This window comes from Vigna angularis, chromosome 9, assembly GCF_016808095.1.
Source record: "Vigna angularis cultivar LongXiaoDou No.4 chromosome 9, ASM1680809v1, whole genome shotgun sequence".
Taxonomy (NCBI): domain Eukaryota; kingdom Viridiplantae; phylum Streptophyta; class Magnoliopsida; order Fabales; family Fabaceae; genus Vigna; species Vigna angularis.
Window position 1 is genome coordinate 27,738,454 of NC_068978.1, and position 25,178 is coordinate 27,763,631.

The window sequence follows — 25,178 nt, forward strand, 5'->3', positions numbered from 1 at the left end:
TTTCAAACCCCCGCAATTAGAGTCGTCGCTATTAATTTGCGGAGGTTTTTAATGACCCCTGGTATCCAATTTATATTGCAGAGGTCTTTTTGTTGAGGGTTTTAACCTCTTCTATTAGTGATTATTATTTTGTAGAGGTTTGAAACCTCCTTATTTATAATTATCCACATACATTCATAATTTCTTATTTTAATGAAATCTATTTTTTATAATAATAAATAAATAAAATATATAAAATTATAAAGTACACAAAAATTAATAAAAAATAATTTTATTGATAATTTAAGATAAAGTACATCAATTGACAATTACAATGTAAAAGATACATAATGTTTAAGGAATATTCAAAATTGACTAAAAGTCTAACACGATAGAAAACAACTAGACCAAGTAAAAACCCATGGAACAAAGCCACTAGAAAACATCATCTTGCTTCATATTCAACTTATTTGAAACTCGTCTTCCCATGAGCAATTCCAACAGCACCACTCCATAGCTATAGTTGTAAGGTGACGTGGGACAAGGCAATGACTCATTAGTTAGCTTCATCAAATATAAGTTTCTGTGACAAGGCAACGACATCACTCATTAATTAGCAGCCCTTCAATTACCACAACAGACAACTCTCCAAACAATTACAGGTTCATAATTCATCACATCAGATTGCAATGCAAAAGCGATATTAGATTTCCATGATTGTGAAAATTAGAGAAAATGACAAAAGCCAAAAATAAAAGAGAAAAATGGAAATGAGGAACACATACCAAAATAGATATAAGAGATTTGTAAAGGTGGATGCAATGGAGATGGACGCAAAGTTCTGCATCTCTACCAAACTCCACCACACTACCTTAAATCAAAAACTAACATCCTACAAACTCAAACACTATGTGTAAGAACGCTTTCATTTCACCTTATGTGATCCCTCCATGTTGTCTCTCTTCCCATTATGTTTATCCTTCTCCTGGATGACAAGAAATAAAAAAGAAAAATAAGAACAAAAAACTCCAATAACAATCATCAGTACAGTGTTATCATTCAAATTGTCACTTAGCATTAGTTACTAAGAACTTTCACACCTACAAAAAGTAGCACACCACTGAATATCCTACCATACTTTCAATATTCTAAACACTTTTTACATGAAATAAGACTTCAACTAATGGAGAAATCAACTTATATGATGATAACTAAAATGAGAGTGAAATGCAATAGAGTAGGCAGTGGAGGTGTAGTATACCCAGGCTTGAGTTGTTGCAGTTACCAAAGTCGGAAAAAACTCAAACACTTTTCATTAATTATGAATAAATTATGAGAGCACCAATGTGTGAATAACATAGGGTTTTATGGTCAGAACAGAGAACATGGTTTTATGGTCAGAGAAATCACAACATTCACAACCACTCAATCAAATTATTCCAACTCTTCAAAAGGAGGATTCTTCAGCCATCACCCTACTTATATTATGATTATCACTGTTATCGCATTCTTTTATTCTCAAGCTAGTTGTTTCTCAAAAATTTAATTCACTACATCACCTAGAATCATTAAAATGATATATAAATTATAAAATTCAATGAAACCTACACTTCACATACTTATTATCTTACCTTCTAGCACTGAACCTTCAGGAGAACCTTTATTTGCTCATTTGCAAGCGGCTTCATTTCCTTCAGAAGCATATATGAGAAAATCCACTAAAATGTCATTTTTTTCACTTTCGTTATAATTGATTTGAGATTCTCTACTTTTGCAAAAACCTTAGTTACCAAACTCTATTCTTTCCTAGGTTTTGCATTCACGATTCACTAACATCCATATACATAAATAACAATTCCAAGAATTGAAGGTAATTACCTCTATGAGAGTAAGCAAGAGGCGCCTAGTGGCGTCACTGATGGGCTGTTTAGCGTTGCCTAGCCTTTCGACGACAATGGAAGCGAACACATTCAATTGGAGCTTGAAGTGGTCGCCAGCTCGAACGGCGGCGGAGTCGAGCGCCTGAAGCGTGCCCTGCGAGACCTTGAAGCTGTTATCCTTCAAGAGATTGAGGCATCATTTGACGAGAAAAGTGACTTAGGCAGAATTGAGGCTCCTCCTAGAAGCTTCGAGAACCTCGGGGAGGCGCTCCACACCAAGGGCTTCCTCCTCATCTCTCCTTCGCGTCCTTGGCGCGTGGGATTTCATGGGCTTCCTCCATCGCAGAGCGTTTGAATTTAGTGCGGCTGCGTGTAGACCTGAAACAATCGTTCTCGGATTCATCACCGGAAAGAGAAAGAGAGTGGAGGTGAAGAGTGAAAACTGGAAGAAAAAACTCCTCTCATTGTGGAGGCGCGACAGTAGAGAGGGAGGAAAAAGAGGTTCTGGATGCAGAACTTTGTAACACGAACTGGTGTTTATGATTTTATTTGGGAGGAAGTTGTAGGGTTTTGATTTGGGAGAAGATTTGGTGAGTGTAAAATGTTGGAGGGAACTGAAAAATAGTGAGGGAAAGAAAATAAGTTAGATATAAACCTCCTAAAAAAGAACTAAAACCTCTGTTATTATTAGTTTTTACACAATTTACCAAAATTACTTTAAACTATGTCAGTTTGAGGAGGTTTTTTATAACCTCCGCAATATAACCTCCAGTAAATATTGTTTTTTTTGTAGTGGTAGAAGACCATACCGAGACAATTCAATTAGAAAGACCGACTGCCAGTCAATGACTGAACGCGGTATACTGATTTATATAAATTTGGACGAACGCTATTTCTACCCATTTGATAATTATCGACAAGGACGAGCGTTCGGTATAAGACCGAGCGCCACTCAATACGTACGCTTTGGGTCGAGACCCCTCACTGATTTGAACTCATAATTATAAATAGAAGTAAGGTTATTATAAGATGATGAAGATAGAATTCAGAATGACTAAGTATCCAATTATGTTTAAAAGTTTCTCAATTCCTCACACAACACTCAGGATATCTACGTTGGCCGAACACTTAAACGTAGCACTAATAAAAGAGGGCGTTCGTCCTCAACTAGAATTCTTTCCAAATGAAAGAATTCCATTTTAACCAGTTTATTAGAAAACCGAACGGTAGAGGACCATTCGATGACGAACGTACATAATCATAGTAAGAAGTTCACATTCAAATTTGTAACTATCTTCAAATTAAGTTTTTCCACATACCAGTTCATACTTTATACTTCACATCAATTATAAATTTTCACACTTTATAGCATCCACATTAATAATTCACTCTCCATATACATAACTCATTTTCACATTCATACACTTCATACATATCAACCATTATGCATCATATTCATACTAGATACATACATTCACTCGTTCAACAACATGCATTCATTTTCAGCAAGCATACAACAACATACGAATTAAATTAATATGCTTCCCTTACCTCTAATGTGAACGATCGTCCTAAGTTTGCAACTTGACTTTCCAACTACAATCCCTTCTACCCACAACACTTACTACTCTTTGAATCAACATCAAAGACAGATGAAAAAGGGTTCAATATTTAACTTAAGAACTCATGCACCCAGAGTTGGGTGTGCATGTTCACCAAGACGAACAGTTGAAGGAAAACGAACTTACCAGTTTCAGAACTCTAAACCAATCGGTTCAGGTGGAAGCTCGAGACGACGGGAATACTTCTACGGTGCCTGAACAGTGATCGGAGCATAGAAGAGTGAGTTACAGTAGAGAGAAGATGGAAGCTTTCTAGAGAGAAGGATGAGAAATTGAAAGGTCAGGTTTCAGGAGGAAGAAGGGTGCATGCAGAGAGTGGGAAGAAGTGTTTCAGAAAATCATTTTTCTTTCCCAAGCAAAACGAACGTGCACTCTCATACAGACACTTGTCTTCCACTACTGATTTTCGAACGTTCCATACTTGACACCTGGCGTCAGTGTGCAGAGTTTGGAAATGCGTTTTAAATGGTCTGAGCAGGGTTTTAGTGCATTAAATTTTGATTTGACACGTGGGTTACGATGTTCATTTTCCAAGGTCTTACAAAGCACATAATAAATATTATAGATCCAGACTTTGTCAATGGAAAATTACTTTATTCGTTTCAGATTAGTTAATCTAATCTAATGTTTGTTTAATGAGATTAAATTTCAGTTTTAAAATTTATGAAAAATTGATAAGAAAGTCTATAAGAAAAAAGTTATGTTCTATATTAATTTATTGCTTCACTCCGTTTATAATTTTTTTTCATTGTTTAATCATGATAACAGAAACTTTGACTTTATAATAGGATCTGGATGCATTTTTTGTGCAAACTTGGTTCTTTGGATTGACTATCGGAATGCTTATAGAAAGTTTTGAGAATACCTTTATTTTTTGCAATAGATATAGTTAAGTTTTTTTTCTTTCATACTTATGTATATGAGTATTTGTGAAAATCATAAAATTTAAGATTCTGTATGATTTCATAAATTGAAATATAAAATAGCTTACAAAACACATGAAATTCTTAACTGTAAGCTATACTCTAAAGAAAAACAAGAAAGAAAGTAAGGGAATATATAAATAGCAATAAAGAACAATAGTATTATTTCCATCACTAAAGTGATCATGTTGTTCTCAAAGAACATAAATGACTTATCAGAAGTCACATTACAACTTTCTTTACGAATCTAATGAGACCATGCTTCTTTGGCTCAGACGCTTTTTTCATGTTCTTTGATTCACCACATATCAGATACACCGTGGTGTTCTTGACCACCAATCCATTGCCGAAATTCACAAAAATTTCCACCTTGTCTCCAGATTCTAAATTTAACATTATGTCATGCCAATCTTCATCTTTAAAGGAAATGACTGTGCCATGGTTGTGTATCTGGAATGTACACTTTGTGTAATTAACAACTACGACAGTAGTAAATTCAGGTTCAATGATTTTAGGAGTTGATAAATAAACAACACACAAAGTCATTCCTTTCATGTAACGATCTTGAGGCACAACGAAAGAAACAGAGTGTCCATGACCCATATGGGTTAAACAATAAGGATCATTGACGGCTGGGAGACAAATATCACCAGACTCACTGCTTGCCAATACCTGCATCATAAGACTCATGGGATAAACTTAAATTTTAGGGTTTTATTAATAATTTTTGTTTAAATTTTATTTTATTAGTTTTTGGGTATAATAATATTTAGTTTGATTTGATAAAAATAAAATAGGGATACGTAGTTATGATTTTCAGTTTATGTAGGTACAATATTATTTTATGATAGATTAAGTAGATTTTATTTTTAAGATAGTTGGATATTTTATTTTTATACCCCGTAATATTGTAAGTGTTATGGATATTTAAAGCCCTTCAATTATCAATGAATAGCAAGACTCAATTTCAGGAAAATATTAGAGTGCGCATATTGTGAGATTCTCCCATCAGTGGTATCAGAGCTTTATGCTCTGAGTACCGAGAGAGAGAAAAAGAGAGAGGAGAGAGAGGAGAGAGTCAAACACCGTGAGAGAAAAAGTAAGTGCTTGATTTTTTTGTGAGAGAGATGACAAAGGTAGTCAATGGGATGAGTGTGCCACAATTGTCGGAAAATACCAATTACGACAATTGGTCTTTGTAGATGAAGGCTCTTCTTGGATCCCAAGATGTATGGGACATAGTGGAGGACGAGTACAATGAACCCGCAGATGATGAGCATCAGGTAGTGAACCAGATTGCTGCATTGAAAAAGACACGAGTGAAAGACAGATCGACTTTGTACTTTCTGTATAATGCAGTGGATGAATCTAGATTCGAGAAAATAGCTAATGCAAAGTCAGCAAAAGAAGCATGGGAAATTCTGAAGGTGGCATACAAAGGAGATACTCGTGTGAAGCAGGTTCGAGTACAAGCTCTCAAAAGAGAGTTTGAACATATGAAGATGAATGAAAATGAGGGAGTTGTCGAATTTATAACTCGAGTGCAGAAGATGGCTAACCAACTCGGAATGAACGGAGAAGAGGTTCCTCCTAACCGGGTTGCGGAAAATATCTTGAGAAATCTGACAGATGATTTTGAAAGTATTGTGGTCACTATTGAAGAGACAAAGGATTTGTCAACTCTCACTGTGGAGGAGTTAGCTGGGTCATTAAAAGCCCACGAATTGAGGAAGAAAAAGAAAAAGAGGGAACTCGATGATCAAGCACTACAGATACAGTTTGACTCGAATAAATCTCGGATTACTCAGTGCCGAGGTTCTAGCGGTAGAGGGCGAGGAAGCCGAGGACGAGGTGGACGTTGCCGAGGTAATTTTGAGAATAATAGTGAAGAGCAAACCGATCAGCAGAATTGGCGTCGCGTGACCGAGGACAAGGAAAAGGCCGAGGAGATTAGTTAGGAGTTGAGTGTTTTAAGTATGGAAAGTATGACCATTATGCAAACAAGTGTAGATCAAGCAAGTGCTACAACTGTGGCAAGGTTGGTCATATTGCAAATTATTGCAAGACCAAGACAAAGAGGGAGACAAATCTCGATACTGAAGATGTTGAAGAAGAGTGTGAAATCCTATTGATGGCAAAGAGCTCGGATGCAATGGACATGGAGAGCCTAATCCAAACAATAGATGAAGTGGTCTTAGTAAAAGATGCAACAATTGTGGAGAAGGAAAACCTAGAGAAAGAACTCAAACAAAAAGATGAAGAGATTCAGCATATAGGAAGGCTTCTAGATGAAGCTAATGAAATTATGAATACACAGAGGGTTGAGCTTGAGGAGCTGAAGAAGGCGACTCTTGAAAAGGAAGAGAAAGCATCTAACGTTCTTGAACTAGATAAAAATAGGGAAGAAGAAGATGAAGAAGAGATGAAGGCTGACGGGATTTCTACCAACTGGGTATGGTATCTAGATACTGGGGCAAGCAATCATATGTGTGGAAACAAGAACTTTTTTTATAAACTCACCAAGGTGGAGGCCAAATTTATGTCTTTTGGAGATGACTCCAAGGTGGCCGTGAAAGGGTGTTGAACAATCCAACATATGCAAAAGAATTGACGAGTTGGAGAGATTAAGGATGTTTACTATGTTCTGGAGCTGAAGAGCAATATTTTAAGCATGGGTCAGATAATTGAAAAAGGTAATTCAGTTTTTATGAAAAATCAGGTACTGTATTTAAAGGATAAACATGATTGTCTAACAACCCAGATAAAAGCAAAGAAGAACCGGTTGTATGAACTGGAAGTGAAAATCTTGGAAATAAGATGCAAACCCGGAGTAGGATGATGCACACGGAAAATGGAATGAAGGAAGGAAGAATTTAAGTTTATGGGGGAGTTTGTTGTGATAAACTTAAATTTTAGAGTTTTATTAATAATTTTTGTTTAAATCTTATTTTATTAGTTTTTGGGTATAATAATATTTAGTTTAATTTGATAGAAAAAAAATAGGGATACGTAGTTATGATTTTCGATTTATGTATGTACAATATTATTTTATGATAGATTAAACTGATTTTATTTTAAAATAGTTGATATTTTATTTTTATACTCCGTAATATTATTATAAGTGTTAGAACTATTTAAAGCCTTCAATTATCAATTAATAGCAAAACTCAAGAAAATATCACAATACTTATGTTGTGAGATTCTCCCATAAAGTAGGCTTGGTCATTTTATCTAATTTTTCTATTCAAATTGTCCTCTATAATCATTATTTTAACATTAATAATTACAAAGTGGACATTTATAATCAAACAAACAACAATGCAGTACATAATCAAAACATACTAATGGTAATTCATCTAAACAAATCTGATTGAGAGTTTTGTTCTGTATGTATCATCATTACCTCGTTAGTGATTTACAGAGCATTTATGTTTTTGTCGGTTTAAGTATATTTCTTCCACGACTGGAAATATAACAATCATGAAGCCAGTATAATAAAGTAAGAAAGTATTGAAATAAAAGAAAAATCACATGATTAGTTGATTACCTAAATAAGAAACCTCTAGATGAGGTTCTATGGCAATAGAAATTAAACGTGATAAAATTGATTATTGTAGTTTCTGTCAGATATTTTACTAGGATTATTTTATGTTCTCTTTATTAATAGCTATAATGACAGTGAAGGTAAGAAACAGACAAAGTTAGAGAAGAACCTCATATATGTTTTTGACAGCATTGAAGAATTTGTGGTATGCTCCAACACCAATCAAAGAACACCTGCAGTGCTGCTTTGAAATTCCTGATTCTGTGATACCCGGAAAGTAGTCATCCAAAATATTTTTCAGTTCCTTAGATAATTGGAAATCGGTGTCACATGCTACCAAAACCCTTCGAATATTTGCAAGGGTGCTAAGCAACGGTGCAATATCAATCGTATTATCCTCCATATCCATGCAAAACAAATGAATATAAGAGATGGGATTCATTATTGGGGACATCCAAGACCGAATGATAGAAGGAAAAAGATTATGAGATAATCCCTCAAATCCACGTAGGGATATATATCCAATGCTTTTTGAGCTTACAATTGAAAAAGGAACAAGTTTCACTGCTGTATTTTCAGCAATTAAAGTTATCAAGGATTCCAACTTTGCTATATCTTTATCCTTTATGTCAATCTTGGAACAACCAGAAAGAATGAAGGTTCTTAAAGATTTCAAGTCATATATCTCTGTTGGAAGATTGTTTAGACTTGTACAGTCTTTCAAATTTAGCAGTATAAGACTGTTGAGTGATCCAATAGATTGGTGTACTTTGCTCAATCTTGAACAATATTTGAAAATGAGGTGTTCAAGACATGGTAATCCGGTAAAGTCAGGGGTTGTAGTTAAATGCTCGGAGTGACTGAGGTTAAGGACTTTTATGGATCTCAAAACCTGCACCAAAATAGTTTTTCAATTTAGAAATATAAGAGTAGAAATAAAAAATGAAATAATAGGAAGCTAGTAATTTTTTTTATATAAATTGTTGTGTTTTGACGAGAAGTGGCTGGTAATAAGACCTGGGGTGTTTTCCAGAGAAATCGAAGAAGACTGCGTTTTAAATCAATCGCTGTTGAATCATCCTCATAAGAGTTGTTAGGTAGACATTCTGAAGAAAACCCATGCAATCTGATCCATCTTAGCTTCTTAAGAAGGTACTCTGAATTTAGAATCGGTTCTCCAAAGGCAATGCGAACTGAAGGTGGTTCCACAGGCAACCACTGCAAGGTTTCTGGCACCTGTGATGAAAAGAGCAAATAAAAACGAATGTACTGCACAGGAGAAAGTCAACGCTTTCAAAAGAAGTTTCAAACCACATGTAAAGAATTGTTCTTACATATTTTGCATCCTTATCAAACCACAGTCGCCTGTTCTTCCCAAGATCCTTTCCTGAATTTTCATAAATAATTTTTATTCCGATTTCTTGTAGCAAAGGATGCATTCCAAATTTGTTGTTCTTATTAATTTTGATAAGGTTACGCTCGATAAGAACTCTTATTGCAATATCAGCGTCTACTCCACAGCCATTTAGGATCTTCCTAACATAGGCTCTGCTCTTACCAACAAAGAAACAACATATATCAAGGAATATATCTTTTTCCATTTCATTCAGTGAACCTTCGATGCTTACTTTTATTATCTCTCGAACAGTATGAATGTCAACCATCGGGATCCGAAATCTAAACAATAAACTGTTCCATTCCTCTTTCGTCTTTTCAAATAAAGTACTTCCAATGACTTCAAGAGCTAGAGGTAATCCTCCACAATAACTAACTACTCTTCTTGCAAGGTCTTCGTATTCTTCCTTTGGTTTTGGTTCTCTAAATGCATGCCAACTAAGAAGCTCAAGGGACTCCTCTTCGTTCATTAGGTTTATCCGAAATACAGAATCAACTGGATATTTACTCATTACGCCGAACTCTGTTATTGTAATGATTATTACACTTCCTTCACCGAACCAATTATGACTATAATTCCATAGTGCTAACAGTTCATAATTGGAAGGCAAATCATCAAGTACAATGAGCACCCTTTTCCCAGAAAGTCTTTCCCGAATGATACTTCTTCCCACATCAATGTTAGGAATCTCCACCTTTTGTTTTAGGACATCTAAAAGAAGTTGTTCTTGTAAACGAAGTTGCCCTCTTATTTCGCTGACTTGTGAAATATTTTCAATGAAACTTTTCTTCTTGAATGTCCAATGAATTTGATTGTAGATGGCTTTGGCAAGAGTGGTTTTACCAGATCCTTCCTCTCCACCTATCCCTATCATATAAACTTCATTGGATTTATTTTTTATAGTTCGAATCAGATCTTCCACGTGGGATTGTAATCCAACTGGAAATTTAGTAGCAGACAAGATTGGTAAATTAACAACGCTCTTAACAATTTTGTCCACTAATTCAGCATCACTCCTTCATGTTCAATAGCAGTTATAGAAGAAGTCATGTATTAAGAAAATATCCGAGGCTTAAAAGGTGGTTGATTGAGTGAGTGATGTACCTGTGATTGCTCTCATCCCATCCAAAGAAATTTGCAGCTTTGGTGAGTGCATGACTCCACCTGGACATTCCATCCTCCAGTTCTTCTCCTGAAAATGTTTGTTGTGCAGTTGCCTTCAAGGCTTTTCCAAAGTCACCCTTCTGAAGACGTACATCAGATGGCTGGATTTCATAATATACAGGCAGAACATGTCGGCAATAAGTTTCGTGCCATTTGATGATTTGTTGAAGCTGATTAAGACACCAGGCAGATTGAGAATAGGTTTGGGTGAAAACAACAATTGCTACACGACAGCGGCTGAGAATAGGTTCTTGGATGTGAGTTGACTTTACTGCATTGTGGTGATGAAGGAAAGTGGTGAGACCAACAGTAGAGAGGACAGAATTGAGATGAGAAACAAATTTCCTGTGGATGTCTTCTCCGTTGAAGTTGATGAGCACATCGTACTTCCGTGGGAGTTTGTAGGATGAGGAGGCGTTATCCATGGAAAGGAATTGATGAGAGGCGAGGAAGAGTTAGAAGAGAAAGCAATACTGGAAGACAGAGAAGGAGATGAATGCATCTTATAACAATGATATAGTTTTAATCTTCTATTAATAAATGTTAAATACAATGTTAACACATATATAATCACATGTGAATTTTTATCTAATTATTGTATTACTGTTAAGTCAACTTATATAACTTTTTTGTTTTGCTTTAATTTGTTGGACTTTTGTACTACATGATAAAAGTCAATGGGTTGGTCATCAATGGACCTTTAGCGTGCCGTATCGGTAATTATGTTGACTTTAACGTGGAGTATAATTATAATCGATTTCACTTTAAATTTGGAAGTAATTTGTCATTTGAACAAGTATAACAAAAAAACGGATGTTAATATGTAATTGTTTTTAAACATTTTTAAAAATCTCGTAAATTGCCCATCTCTTTCATATTTTATCCCATTACGATAGAAAAGAATAACTCTCAATAAGAATATTCCTTTCCAGTGACTAATATTCTTTTTCCGACTTCTTTAGGTGTATTGGATTTTAATTTTAAAATACTCTTTTCCATGTCGAGATACTATTAAATTTAACTAAGACTTTTGAATTATATAAAGAAGTTTCGAGCTATTCAATTAATTTAATTATAAAATTTTATGGAGAAAAAAAAATTCATCATGCGATAAATTATTTTTAAAACTAATATAAAAATATGTCGGTGGTCAAAATATAAAACTTTTGGTTAGTTACTTTTTTTACAAAATTCCATAACCCCTTTCTATTCTTTCGCTTCATAATAAATAAATAGTCAGAGAAAAGGAAAGATGGAAGAGAATACGAAAGTTATAAAATGCATAAAATGAAAAGGACAAGTAGAAAATAATGGAATCGAAATTAGAAAGGAAAGGAGAAAGGGAGAATATAAAATGAGAAAACGATGTAAAAAAGGACTCAATTAAAAACTAAAAAATAACAAGGGTGTACGATAATAAATTAAAATCAGAATAAGAGGATTAATTAAAGTAAAGGATAAAATAAAATCAGAACAAAATGGGAAAGTGAAAGACAAACAAACAAAATAAATCGAGGAAAAAGAGAATAAAATAAAATAAATAAAAATAAGAAAAACATAAATATGAAATGAGTCTTGAGATGGTTCAAGTTATTTCAAATTGTGGTTGTTTTCTTTATGAAAAGTATGAGAATGCTTTATGTTTAACTGTGATCAATATATATGGCAATTGTTTGATGATGTTTGTGGAACCTTGAGTTAACCTTGTGAGATGTTGTGCCTTAGATTTTTCTTGTGAATGCTATGATGTTAGATCGCAATTGACTTTGCTTGAGTTTCTCTTAATTGAATCATTTGCTTGCTTGTTACACATGATCAAGGTCATCTTACTCTTCTACCTCTTTTACATGTTCTGAGCCAAATAAGCCAATACTATCCCCTTCAACCTTAATGTAAGAATTTAGCCAAAGCTTGGCATTGCCAGACAATGAAAAGGGAAAGAGACTCAATCTGATTGCTTCATCTGGCACATGTAAAATTTTTACAGTATTACAAATCTCATTAAAAGGGATTTTCGTGTGACAGTCTTGTAAACTGATTACTCTGAACAAGGTGAATCAGTGCTGGCTTCATTTCCATATTAGCAGCATTCACCACGGGTCGGACTATACTATTGAAAGATGAAGGTATAGACACAAAAGCATAATCTTCCAACGTACGCTTAACTCTTGGTTGTTCCTACTCATTATTTTCCTCCATATCCTTATCTTCTTGATCAGATGAAGAAGAAGTTTTGAAAAGATCAGACAAGCTAGCTTCTCTAGCTTCTTTTTTTCTATTTTCTCTCCTACGTCTACTGTTATTCCTACGGGCTGTTCTCTAAATCTCAGAATCAAACAATAAATTTTCAGATTTCGTTCTCCTTCTCATGCAGAACAACAATCTCAAGATAACAACCCAGAGAAATAACAATAGAAACTAAACACAACTTATATATACAAATATACAAAAATCAAAAACAATGGATTTACAAATAATGGAACATAATTGAAATTGATAAACAATAAATGACTGAAATAACAACAACAATCAAATTCCCGGCAGCGGCGCCAAAAACTTGATAACTTTTTGGCAAGTATACTAAATCGTTACAAGTAATACAGTTAATAAGTAAAAGAGTATCGTTCTCCCAAGGGAATTTGAGTTATGTATTTCAATTAAAGATATTTATCAAAGTCAATTACTGATGATAACATTTGTGATATCAATTTGGAATTAAGCATGAAAGTAACAACGTAAAAAATTAAGATTTAAAAATGCGATAAAAGATCACTGGAATTGGTCTTTGACTAACATTATAGCAAAATCTGGACAACATATATTATCTGTTCAAGCATTCACATAAGAGTATCTTGGTTTAATTCCTTAAAACAAGTTCTAAAATTATCTATTGAATTATTAATTCCTTAATTAATTCATCAGATAATTTTGCATTAAGTTCAGATGTGAGAATGACCAAAAGCACAGAAGTTATTCCTAGCATAATTTACTTTTAGTTTCTTTTCTTACGTTTCTGGTTCTAAAAATACTTTCCAGTACAAAAGAACTTTTAAAGAGATTAATACTTCCGTATAATTACAAGCAAGTCAAGAAAAGAACATGAACAAAAACATATATTGCACAGGAAATTTACATTAATGTATCGTCATACAACCAATTCCAATGAACAGAAAATTTAGTCTATCCTAGACATCTCAAACGTACTCTTTACAGCAATTCCTTGCATAAAGTGAAGTCTTGATATCTGGAAAGGTCTCCTGATCGTCTCCTAAGTTCTCCAGTATTTTTCTCGCCCTGTTCGTATGTCAGAAGAAACTTTTTGCATTTCTGTCACGTCTTTTAAAGCCACTTAACTTCCTTAATTCGCTCAACGCACAGGTGTGTGTGCGCTGTGCGAATTTCCTTTAACTACTGCACTTTAACTGAACTTATTCGCTCAGCGCACAGGTATTGGTGCGCTGTGCAAGTTTTCTTTTTCTGGCAGTGCGAATTTTGGCTTTCGCTTTGCGAAAATTGGCTGACAAACTCCAAATTATACACCCTTTCCTGTACAATAATTTACATAACAATCTACTTCCTATTACAACTTTTCACTAAGTAATAACATGAATAATTATAAGATTGAGATCATTTATAAGTGTAAAAACAACTCTTTTTCACACTTATCAATTATACGATTGTTTGGTGACACGAGTCTCTTGGGAAAAGATATCTGGTCTTACCGGTTTTATTACTTGAAACGATTTGATTGCCAAAGTCTCAACAAGTTTTTGTGTTAAGTCATAGTGATATTTCTTTATCTTTGTGGAGTATTCACTAAAGACTACTATATATCTGCTTAACAGGGTTCCTAGTAAAGCAGTTCCTAAAACTTCTTATGAACTATGAACTAGAAGGAAACCCAGTTTAAGAGATCTTCATGTTTGGGGTTGTCTAGTAGAGGTAAGGTTATATAATCCACATGAAAAGAAGCTTGATGCAACAACCATTAGTGGTTACTTCATCGGTTATCTTGAAAAACCAAAGGGATATAGGTTTTATTGCCCTAACCATAATAAAAAAATAGTTGAGTATGGTAATGCTCGGTTATTTGAAAATGGACTATTCAATGGGAGTAAGGAGTCACGAACAATGGACATTCAAGAGAATACTAGTAGTATTTCTACACCTAATGTCTCTTTCTCAAGTTGCTATCTCTCTTGTTGTATCACAATTACACAACATGTAGAGACAACAAATTAATGTTTCAATCCCACAAAATGAACAGATAAATGTTGAGCCAACTGATAATGAGCAAGTCATAAATGAACAATTGATAGAGGAACCACAAGAAGTAGCCTTAAGAAGGTTTCTCAGGCAGAAAAGACATGTTATTTCGAATGACTATGTGGTTTACTCTGTTGAACATAAATGTGACTTAAGCATTAATGAAGATCTAGTCTCTTTTATACAAGTCATGGAAAGTAAAAATTCAGAGAATTGGTTGAATGCTATGGAAGAAGAATTGAAATCAATGGATGACAATAAAGTATGGGATCTAGTTTAATTGCTTAAGGGTTCAAAAAGTGTCGGTTGTAAATGGGTTTTTAAGACCAAACGCGACTCAAAAGAAAATATTGAACTGTATAAAGCTATATTAGTCACCAAATGAATGTAAAGATCGCTTTTCTGAATGGTGACTTAGAAGAGAAAGTTTATATGGATGAACCAGAAGGTTTCCCATTAATAGGAAAAAAAAATTTGGTGTGTAAATTGAAGAAATCAATATATTGACCGAAACAAGCTTCCCAATAAAGATATCTAAAATTTAATGATACCATAACTTCATATGGTTTTGTAGAGAACACCGTTGACCGATGTATATACATAAAGATCACTGGGAGCAAGTTTGTTATTTTGTATCTATATGTTGAAGACATTATTCTTACTATTAATAATATTGGTATGTTACATGATATAAGTAAGTTTCTCTCTGACAACTTTGAAATGAAAGATATGAATGAGGCATCTTATGTGATAGGAATAGAAATATTTTTTTATAGATCACAAGGATTGTTAAGTTTGTGTAAAAAAGGCTATAGTAACATAGTGTTAAAGAGATTCAGAATGAAAAAAATGCTCTCTTGGAGTAGTTCTAATTCAGAAAGGGGACAAATTTTGTCAAACTTGTACATTCCTTATGCGTCAGTCATTGGGAGTTTGATGTATGCTCAAACTTGTACTCAACTAGATATCAGTTTCGTTATTGGAATGTTAGGTTGATATCAAAGTAATCCTGGAATGGATCACTGGAAAGATGGAAAGAAAGTTCTTAGGTACTTACAAGGTACCAAATACTACATGCTCACTTACACAAGGTCATATAATTTTGAAGTGATTGGCTACTCAGATTAAGATTATGTCTGATGTGTGGATTCGAGAAAATCCACATTTAGGTATATTTATCTATTGGATGGAAGAGGAACTTCTTGGAAAATTACAAAACAATCAATCATTGATACTTCCACCATGGAGGGTCATTTTGTGGCATGCTTTGAGGCCACTATTCATGCATTGTGGTTGTGAAACTTTGTATCGAGGCTTGATATTATTCACAATATCACTAGGCTGATAAGGATTTATTTTGATAATTTAATAGTCGTCTTCTTCTCTAAAAACGATAAGTACTCAAAGGGTACAAAACACATGGATTTGAAGTACTTGTCAGTCAAAGAAAAAGTGCAGAAACATAGAGTGTTGATTGAGCATATTGGTACTGATTTGATGATAGCAGATTCGTTAAAAAATGACTAGCATCTAAAAGTTTTATTGGCCATGTTGAAAGTATGGACATTATGGATAAGTCAATATTAACATGATGATGTTACCTATCTATATGCATATATGTTTGTACTTATATAACACTTGTGAATTCAATTAAAGTTATGTTTCTCTTAATTTTTGTTATCCACATTAAGTAATATACATGTATTATTGATTGTGGAAACATGTTATGCTTCTTTTAGACACATGAAAGTTATAAGATTGATTTAAGTTGCGTTGGTTTGATTATGTGATACATGGAAGGAATCTTGTCGTTCATGACTTTTTCCTGTCATTATTCGATCATTTCAATTCATATAACGACGACATGATAATCTAATGAATGGTGTGCACTTAAAGTTTAGTATTAAATCTTCAAGTCATCATATGAACCAAGGGGAGAATGTTAAAGCATTATAATTTAATATTTGGTTCATATAATTTAAAGAACAACTTTAATACAGAGATTCTAATGTGATGATTATTAGAATATAAATGTATTAAAGTTATGGGATTATTTTAAAATTATTAAAATTAATCTCTATCTTCTCACTTCAATAAAGACATTTTCAAAATTTTATTAATGTTTTTAAAATACTAGAAGTTAATGTAAAAAGTGGAGAAGGTTACATAACGAAAGATATATTGACTTTAACAAAAGAAAACATCTTATCTAGATAGTTTTTTATCATCAAGAAGTCATTAAAGAGAAGTAAGGGAAGAAAAAACATTGATTAAATTTTTTTTCCAATGGATCGAGATAAATTCTTTTTTTTTGGTATTTATAGATATGAGAATTTGTGAGAACCATAAAATTCAAAATGAGGTATAATTTCATAAATTGAAATATGAAATTGCTTACAAAACATTCATGAATTTCTTAACAGTAAGCTATACTTTAAAGAAAAACAAGGAAAGGATGGGAAAAAATAAATAGCAATCAAGAACACTGATCATGCTGTTCTCAAAACAACATAAATGACTTCTCAAAAGAACATAAATGACTTATCAGAAATCACATTACAACTTTCTTTATGAATCTAATGAGAGAATGTTTCTTTGACTCAGATGCTTTTTCCATGTTCTTTGATTCACTACATATCAGATACACCGTTGTGTTCTTCACCATCAATCCATTATCGAAATTCACAAAAATCCCCACATTGTCTCCAGATTCTAAATTTGACATTATGCCATGCCAATCTTCATCTTTAAAGGAAATTACTGTGCCATGGTTGTGAATCTGGAATGTACACTTTGTGTAATTAACAATTAAGACAACAGTAAATTCAGGTTCAATGATTTTAGGGGTTGATAAATAAACAACACACAAAATCATTCCTTTCATGTCACGATCTTGAGGCACAGTGAAAGAAACAGATTGTCCCTCACCCATATGGGCCAAACAATAAGAATCGTTAACAGTTGGGAGACAAACATCACCAGACTCACTGCTTGCCAATACCTGCACCATAAGATAAAAGGCTTAGTCATTTATCTAATTTTTCTATTCAAACTGTCTTCTATATAATCATTATTTTAACATTAATAATTACAAAGTGGGCATTTATAATCAAACAAACAACAATACAGTACATAATCAACACATACAAATGGTAATTAATTTAAATAAATCTGATTAATAGTTTTTTTCTGGATGTATCATCATTACGTCGTTAGTAAAGTAAAGTAAGAAAGTATTGAAATAAAAGCAAAATCACTTGATTAGTTGATTACCAAAATAAGAAACCTCTAGATGAGGTTCTACGGCAATAGAAATTAAGCGTGCTAAAATTGATTGTTGTAGTTTCAGTCAGATAGTTCATTAGGATTATTTTATGTTCTCTTGATTAATAGCTAAAATGCTAGTGAAGGTAAGAAACAAAAACGAAGCTAGAGAAGAACCTCATATATGTTATTGCTGACAGCATTGAAGAATTGATGGTATGCTCCAACACCAATCAGAGAACACCTGAAGTGTTGCTTTGATATTCCTGATTCTGTAATATTCGCAAAATATTCAACCAAAATATTTGTCACTTGCTTAGATAATTGAAGTTCGGTGTCACATGCTACCAAAACACTTCGAATATGTGCAAGGGTGCTAAGCAATGGTGCAATATCAATCGTATTATCCTCCATATCCATGCAAAACGAATGAATATAAGAAATGGGATTCATTGTTGGGGACATCCAGGACCGAATGATAGAAGGAAAAAGATTATTAGATAATCCCTCAAATCGTCGTAGGGACATGTATCCAATGCCTTTTGAGCTTACAATTGAAAAAGGCACATGTCTCACAGCTGTATTTTCAGCAATTAGAGTTATCAAGGATTCCAACTTTGCTATATCTTTATCCATTATGTGAATGGAACAACCAGAGAGAATGAAGGTTCTTAAAGATTTCAAGTCATATATCTTTGTTGGAAGATTGTTCAGACTTGTACAGTATTTCAAATTTAGCAGTGTAAGACTGTTGAGTGATCCAATAGATTGGTGTAGTTTGCGCAATCTTGAACAATATTTGAAAATGAGGTGTTCAAGACTTGGTAATCCGGTAAAGTCAGGGGTTGTAGTTAAATGCTCGGAGTGACTGAGGTTAAGGACTTTTAGGGATCTCAAAACCTGCACCAAGATAGTTTTTCATTTTAGAAATGTTAGAGTACAAATTAAAAATGAATTAATAGGAAGCTAGTAATTTATTTTAATTAAGTTGTGTTTTAACGAGAAGTGGCTGGTAATAAAACCTGGGGTGTTTTCCAGAGAAATCGGAGAAGACTGCGTTTTAAATCAATCACTGTTGCATCATCCTCATAAAAGTTGTTAGGCAGACATTCTGAAGGAAACCCATGCAATCTGATCCATCTTAGCTTCTCAAGAAGGTACTGCAAGGTTTCTGTCCCCTGTGATGAAAAGAGCAAATAAAAACTAATGTACTACAGAGGAGAAAGAAAACGCTTTCAAAAGAAGTTTCAAACCACATGTAAAGAATGTTCTTACATATTTTGACGGTAGCCTGTTCTTCCCAAAATCCCCTTCTAATTTTTCATGAATAATTTGTACTCCGACTTCTTGTAGCAAAGGGTGCATTCTAAATTTGTTGTTCTTGTCAATTTTGATGAGGTTATGCTCGATGAGAACTCTTATTCCAATATCAGCGTCTACTCCACAGCCATTTAGGATCTTCCTAACATAGGCTCTGCTCTTACCAACAAAGAAACAACATACATCAAGGAATATATTTTCTTCCATTTCATTGAGTGAACCTTGGATGCTTACTTTTATTATCTTTCGAACACGATGCATGCCATCTTTCGAAAATTTAAACAATACCCAGTTCCATTCTTCTTTCGTCCTTCCAAATAAACTACTTCCAACGACTTCAAGAGCTAGAGGTAATCCTCCACAATAACTAACTACTTTTCTTGCAAGGTCTTTGTATTCTTCTTTTGGTTTTGGCTCTCTAAATGCGTGCCAACTAAAAAGCTCAAGGGACTCCTCTTCGTTCATTAGCTTTATTCGAAATATGTTCATGTAAGGATCACCTCCTCTCGGCGGCTCTATATATGTTGATGTAAAGATTATTACAGTTCCTTCACCGAACCATTTACGAAAATCCCATAGGTCGAATAAACTAAAGTAAGAAACATTGTCAAGTACAATGAGCACCCTTTTTCCATAAAGTGTTTCCCGAATTATAGTTCTTCCCACATCAATGCTAGGAATCTCCACCTTTTGTTTTAGGACATCGAAAAGTTGTTCTAGTAAACGAAGATGCCCTTTTATTCCTCTAACTTGTGAAATATTTTCAATGAAACTTTTCTCCTTGAATGTCCAATGAATTTGATTGTAGATCGCTTTGGCAAGAGTGGTTTTACCAGATCCTTCTTCTCCACCTATTCCTATTATACAAACTTCAGTGGATTTACTTTTGATAGTTCGAATCAGATCTTCCACGTATGATTGTAATCTAACTGGAAATTTAGTAGCGGACAAGACCGGTAAATTAACAACGCTGTTAACAATTTTGTCCACTAATTCAGCATCACTCCTTCAAGTTCAATAGCAGTTATAGAAGAAGTCATGTATTAAGAAAATGAAATCGGAGGCTTAAAAGATGGTTGATTGAGTGAGTGATGTACCTGTGATTACTCTCATCCCATCCAAAGAAATTTGCAGCTTTGGTGAGTGCATGGCACCACCTGGACATTCCATCCTCCAGTTCTTCTCCTGAAAATGTTTGCTGTGCTGTTGCCTTCAAGGCTTTTCCAAAGTAACCCTTCTGAAGACGTACATCAGATGGCTGGATTTCATAATATACGGGCAGAACATGTCGGCAATAAGTATGGTGCCAGTTGATGATTTGTTGAAGCTGATGAAGACACCAAACAGATTGAGAATAGGTTTGGGTGAAAACAACAATTGCTACCCGACAGTGGCTGAGAATAGGTTCTTGGATATGTGTTGACTTGACTGCATTGTTGTAGTGAAGGAAAGTGGTGAGGCCAACAGTAGAGAGGGCATAATTGAGATGAGAAACAAATTTTCTGTTGATGTCTTCTCCAGTGAAGTTGATGAGCACATCGTACTTCCGTGGTACTTTGTTTGATGAGGAGGCGTTATCCATGGAAAGGAATTGATGAGAGGTGATCAATAGTTAGAAAGAGAAACTAATACTGCAACACAAAGAAGGAGAATTCATAAATTGTTAAATACAATGTTAACACGTACATCATCATATTTGAATTTTTATCAAATTTTTGTTGGACTTTTGCACTACGTGATACGTACCGTTGCCCTTAAGTTGTCACTTGTATTCAAAACTCATCATTCATTTAACATTGGTTGACATAACATTACGTAATTAGCGATTTTGAACGTTGAAAAAACTCAGGATTATTTAACAAAACTAATTAATATAAGAACCAAAATATATAATGAAGTCAATATAATTTTTTTTTATAAATTAACTTATGCATAAGATCATTTTAGTTTATAAAACAAAATGTTTAATTTTTTTTTCTAGTTTTCTCTCGTAAGAAATATTGAGGAAGAAAATCAGCTCAATATCATAAACTAAAGTTAATCTTGTTTTTCTTTCTTAGAAGTTTTGTAGAGAAATTTTCTCCAAACATTCTCTTGGTCAATAAAAACACATTTTTCCATTATAATATTGTGATATGAACAATAGTTTTTTATGGGTATATCTTATAAATTACAGGCTGCTGTAGTTGACCCATGAATTTGCTATGCAATTTTTCCTGACAAACCCGTTTAAAGCTGTTTACAACTCTTGCCAAACAAAGAATATCAGTTCCAACTTTTTTTTATTTTTCCACTTATGGAAAATGGTATCCATTTTCAAAACTCTTGCCAATGGTCGAGTTGTAAAAAGGTCAATAATTATTATTCAAAATTTCATTAAAAGGTAATCATTAGTTTCATATAATTAATTTTAGTTTCATATATATATAAATATATATATATATATATATATATATATATATTTTCATTGTTTAATCATGATAACCAGAAACTTTGACTTTATAATAGGATCTGGATGCATTTTTTGTACAAAGTTGGTTCTTTGGATTGACTCGGAATGCTTATAGAAATTTTTGAAAATACCTTTATTTTTCATCATAAATTAAAATGATTTTATGTATAATTAAAAATATAATTATTTTTATAAATTACAAGCATGGTCTTTCACAAACTAATGAATTTGGATATTCATTAAGAAAAAACATTTTAAACACGAAAATGAAGTCTCATGTGTGTTTGATGAAATGCATTATATCTATATTCTAAAATTAACACTCATGGAAGACTATTTTTAACATCTATTATGATATTCTTCTTCCTCATTATTTTCCAGCTTTTATTCTAAGACTTGGATGCAACAACTTCAAGGAAAAGTTTATGCTTATGATGACCAAAATGTAAAAGAAAAAGAAACTCGATAAATTAATTTTGGTGTAAAACTGTATCTTACAACATCATAATCCATACTAACCATATTTGTTAAATATAATATGTTACTTTGATATTCAACCATATGATAAATATTTATTTGAGATGAATTTTTAAAACTAAAATTAAACAATGTCTACTAGTTTAGCCTATATGATTTCATAAATTCAAATATAAAATAGCTTACAAAAGACACATGAATTTCTTAATTGTAAGGTATACTCCAAAGAAAAACAAGGAAAGGATGGGGCAATATAAATAGAAATCAAGAACAGAAGGATTATTTCCATCGCTAAAGTGATCATGTTGTTCTCAAAGAACATAAATATCAGAAAGGATGGGATACAACTTTATTTATGAATCTAATTAGAGAATGTTTCTTTGGCTTGGACGCTTTTTCCATGTTCTTTGATTCACCACATATCAGATACACCATTGTGTTCTTGACCACCAATCCATTACCGAAATTCACAAAAATCTCCACATTGTCTCCAGATTCTAAATTTGACATTATGCCATGCCAATCTTCATCTTTAAAGGAAATTACTGTGCCATGGTTGTGTATCTGGAATGTACACTTTGTGTAATTAACAATTACGACTGTAGTAAATTCAGGTTCAATGATTTTAGGATTTGATAAATAAACAACGCACAAAGTCATTGCTTTCATGTCACGATCTTCAGGCACAATGAAAGAAACAGAGTGTCCCTCACCCATATGGGCCAAACAAAAAGAATCATTCACAGTTGGGAGAGAAACATCACAAGACTCACTCCTTGCGAGTACCTTCACCATAAGATAAAAGGCTTGGTCATTTATCTAATTTTTCTATTCAAATTGTCTTCTATAATCATTATTTTAACATTAATAATTACAAAGTGACAATAGAAATTAAGCGTGCTAAAATTGATTATTGCAGTTTCAGCAAGATATTTCATTAGGATTATTTTATGTTCTCTTGATTAATAGCTAAAATGATAGTGAAAGTAAGAAACAAAGACAAAGCTAGAGCAGAACCTCATATATGTTATCGCTGACAGCATTGAAGAATTCATGGTATGCTCCAACACTAATCAAAGAAGACCTGAAGTGCTGCTTTGAAATTTCTGATTCGGTAATATTTAAAAAATAGTCTACCAGAATATTTTTTACTTGCTTAGATAGTTGAAACTCGGTGTCACATTGCACCAAAACACTTCGAAGTATTTCCAGGCTGCTAAGCAATGGTCCAATATCTTCCCAACTATTATCGATATCCATGCACAACGAATGAATATAAGATATAGGACTCATTGTTGGCAACATCCAAGACCGAATGATAGAAGGAAAAAAATTATGAGATAATCCTTCAAATCCTCGTAGGGATATATATCCAATGCTTTTTGAGCTTACAATTGAAAAAGGCACTTCTTTCACGGCTTTGTTTTCAGCAATTAGAGTTATCAAGGATTCCATCTGCACTATATCATTTTCCATTAAGTCAATCTTTGAACAACCAGCGAGAATGAGAGTTCTTAAAGATTTCAACTCATATATCTCTGTTGGAAGTTTGTTTAAACTTGTACAGTATTTCAAATTTAGGAGTATAAGACTGTTGAGTGATCCAATAGATTGGTGTAGTTTGCGCAATCTTGAACAATATTTGAAAATGAGTTGTTCAAGACTTGGTAATCCAGTAAAGTCAGGGGTTGTAGTTAAATGCTTGGAGTGACTGAGGTTAAGGACTTTTAGCGATCTCAAAACCTGCACCAAGATAGTTTTTCATTTTAAACATATTAGAGTACAAATTAAAAATGAAGTAATACCAAGCTACTAATTTATTTTAATTAAGTTGTATTTTAAGGAGAAGTGGGTGGTTATAAAACCTGGGGTGTTTTCCAGACAAATCGAAGAAGACTGCGCTTTAAATCAATAGCTATTGCATCATGCTCATAAAAGTTTTTAGGTAGACGTTCTGAAGAAAACTCATGCAAACTGATCCATCTTAGTTTCTTATGAGGATACTCAGAATTTACAGTTGGTTGTACGCTTTGGAAGCCATTGTTAAATGAAGGCAGTGTCCCCTGTGATAAAAAGAGCAAATAAAAACAAATGTACTGTAGAGGAGAAAGAAAACGCTTTCAGAAGAACTTTCAAACCACATGTAAAGAATGTCCTTACATATTTTGCATCCTCATAAAACAACAGTCTGTTCATCCCAAGATCTAAATTTTCATGAATAATTCTTATTCCGATTCCATGTAGCAAAGGATGCATTCCAAATTTGTTGTTGTTGTTAATTTTGATGAGGTTACGCTCCATGAGAACTCTTATTCCAATATCAGCGTCTACTCCACAGCCATTTAGGATCTTCCTTACATAGGCTCTGCTCTTACCAACAAAGAAACAACATACATCAAGGAATATATCTTTTTCCATTTCATTCAGTGAACCTTCTATGCTTACTTTTATTATCTCTGGAACGAAATCCATGCCATCTTTCGCAAATTTAAACAATACACTGTCCCATTCTTCTTTCGACCTTTCAAATAAAGTACTTCCAACGACTTCAAGAGCTAGTGGTAGTCCTTCACAATAACTAGCTACTCTTCTTGCAAGGTCTTTGTATTCTTCTTTTGGTTTTGCTTCTCTAAATGCATGCCAACTAAGAAGCTCAAGGGACTCCTCTGCGTTCATTAGCTCTATCCAAAAGACAGATTTAGCATGATCTCTCAGCATTTTTCCATATATTGATGTAACGATTATTACAGTTCCTTCACTGAACCAATCATGATTCCATAGTGCTAAAAATTCAAAATTGTCAGGCATATCATCAAGTACAATGAGCACCCTTTTCCCAGAAAGTCTTTCCCGCACCATACTTCTTCCCACATTAATGTTAGGAATCTCCA

The 25,178-nt window shown here is 33.6% G+C and overlaps 3 protein-coding genes and 1 pseudogene across 6 annotated transcripts; all 4 read right to left on the reverse strand.

Annotated features, from left to right (window-relative positions):
• Positions 1-255: 255 nt before the first annotated feature.
• LOC108347012 (uncharacterized) lies at positions 256-2,478 on the reverse strand. Of its 2 annotated transcripts, none has more exons than XR_001833832.2 (4): positions 1,858-2,478; positions 1,611-1,670; positions 914-964; positions 256-562 (listed from the first exon to the last, which is right to left on the reverse strand). XR_001833832.2 is itself a non-coding variant. In XM_052868994.1 (4 exons), exons 1-4 carry the CDS (start codon positions 2,260-2,262, stop codon positions 536-538), a joined length of 381 nt encoding a protein of 126 aa, XP_052724954.1. In that variant the 5' UTR covers positions 2,263-2,478; the 3' UTR covers positions 256-535. The 2 variants fall into 2 exon arrangements, 1 of the variants encoding a protein (XP_052724954.1); XM_052868994.1 differs by lacking the exon at positions 1,611-1,670 and having other exon boundaries at positions 1,858-2,013; positions 2,116-2,478.
• Positions 2,479-4,541: 2,063 nt separating this feature from the next.
• LOC108347219 (disease resistance protein RPV1-like) lies at positions 4,542-10,982 on the reverse strand. 3 transcript variants are annotated; one of them, XM_052868951.1, is made up of 5 exons: positions 10,449-10,982; positions 9,283-10,360; positions 8,966-9,184; positions 8,118-8,840; positions 4,542-4,854 (listed from the first exon to the last, which is right to left on the reverse strand). In XM_052868951.1, exons 1-5 carry the CDS (start codon positions 10,931-10,933, stop codon positions 4,627-4,629), a joined length of 2,733 nt encoding a protein of 910 aa, XP_052724911.1. In that variant the 5' UTR covers positions 10,934-10,982; the 3' UTR covers positions 4,542-4,626. The 3 variants fall into 3 exon arrangements, with proteins under 3 accessions (XP_052724911.1, XP_052724910.1, XP_017441870.2); XM_052868950.1 differs by having other exon boundaries at positions 4,542-5,076; XM_017586381.2 differs by having other exon boundaries at positions 4,542-5,076; positions 9,283-10,211; positions 10,449-10,658.
• Positions 10,983-17,127: 6,145 nt separating this feature from the next.
• On the reverse strand, positions 17,128-20,974 carry LOC108346736 (disease resistance protein Roq1). Its single transcript, XM_052868684.1, has 5 exons — positions 20,456-20,974; positions 19,314-20,364; positions 19,061-19,216; positions 18,216-18,938; positions 17,128-17,775 (listed from the first exon to the last, which is right to left on the reverse strand). Exons 1-5 carry the CDS (start codon positions 20,938-20,940, stop codon positions 17,326-17,328), a joined length of 2,865 nt encoding a protein of 954 aa, XP_052724644.1. The 5' UTR covers positions 20,941-20,974; the 3' UTR covers positions 17,128-17,325.
• A 2,318-nt stretch (positions 20,975-23,292) lies between these two features.
• On the reverse strand, positions 23,293-25,151 carry LOC108346737 (disease resistance protein RPV1-like; annotated as a pseudogene).
• Positions 25,152-25,178: the final 27 nt, after the last annotated feature.

Excerpts from the sequence above, each read along its gene's own strand:
- LOC108347012 (XM_052868994.1), bottom strand. The coding sequence starts at position 2,262 with ATGAATCCGAGAACGATTGTTTCAGGTCTACACGCAGCCGCACTAAAT. Across the intron at positions 2,014-2,115 it reads GTGTGGAGCGCCTCCCCGAG|GGCACGCTTCAGGCGCTCGA; the intron begins GTTCTCGAAGCT and ends AAGGTCTCGCAG. Across the intron at positions 965-1,857 it reads TCTTGCTTACTCTCATAGAG|GAGAAGGATAAACATAATGG; the intron begins GTAATTACCTTC and ends CTTGTCATCCAG.
- LOC108347219 (XM_052868950.1), bottom strand. The coding sequence starts at position 10,933 with ATGGATAACGCCTCCTCATCCTACAAACTCCCACGGAAGTACGATGTG. Across the intron at positions 9,185-9,282 it reads TTGATAAGGATGCAAAATAT|GTGCCAGAAACCTTGCAGTG; the intron begins GTAAGAACAATT and ends TTTTCATCACAG. Across the intron at positions 5,077-8,117 it reads CTGTCAAAAACATATATGAG|GTATTGGCAAGCAGTGAGTC; the intron begins GTTCTTCTCTAA and ends CTTATGATGCAG.
- LOC108346736 (XM_052868684.1), bottom strand. The coding sequence starts at position 20,940 with ATGGATAACGCCTCCTCATCAAACAAAGTACCACGGAAGTACGATGTG. Across the intron at positions 20,365-20,455 it reads TGGGATGAGAGTAATCACAG|GAGTGATGCTGAATTAGTGG; the intron begins GTACATCACTCA and ends TTGAACTTGAAG. Across the intron at positions 17,776-18,215 it reads TCAGCAATAACATATATGAG|GTATTGGCAAGCAGTGAGTC; the intron begins GTTCTTCTCTAG and ends CTTATGGTGCAG.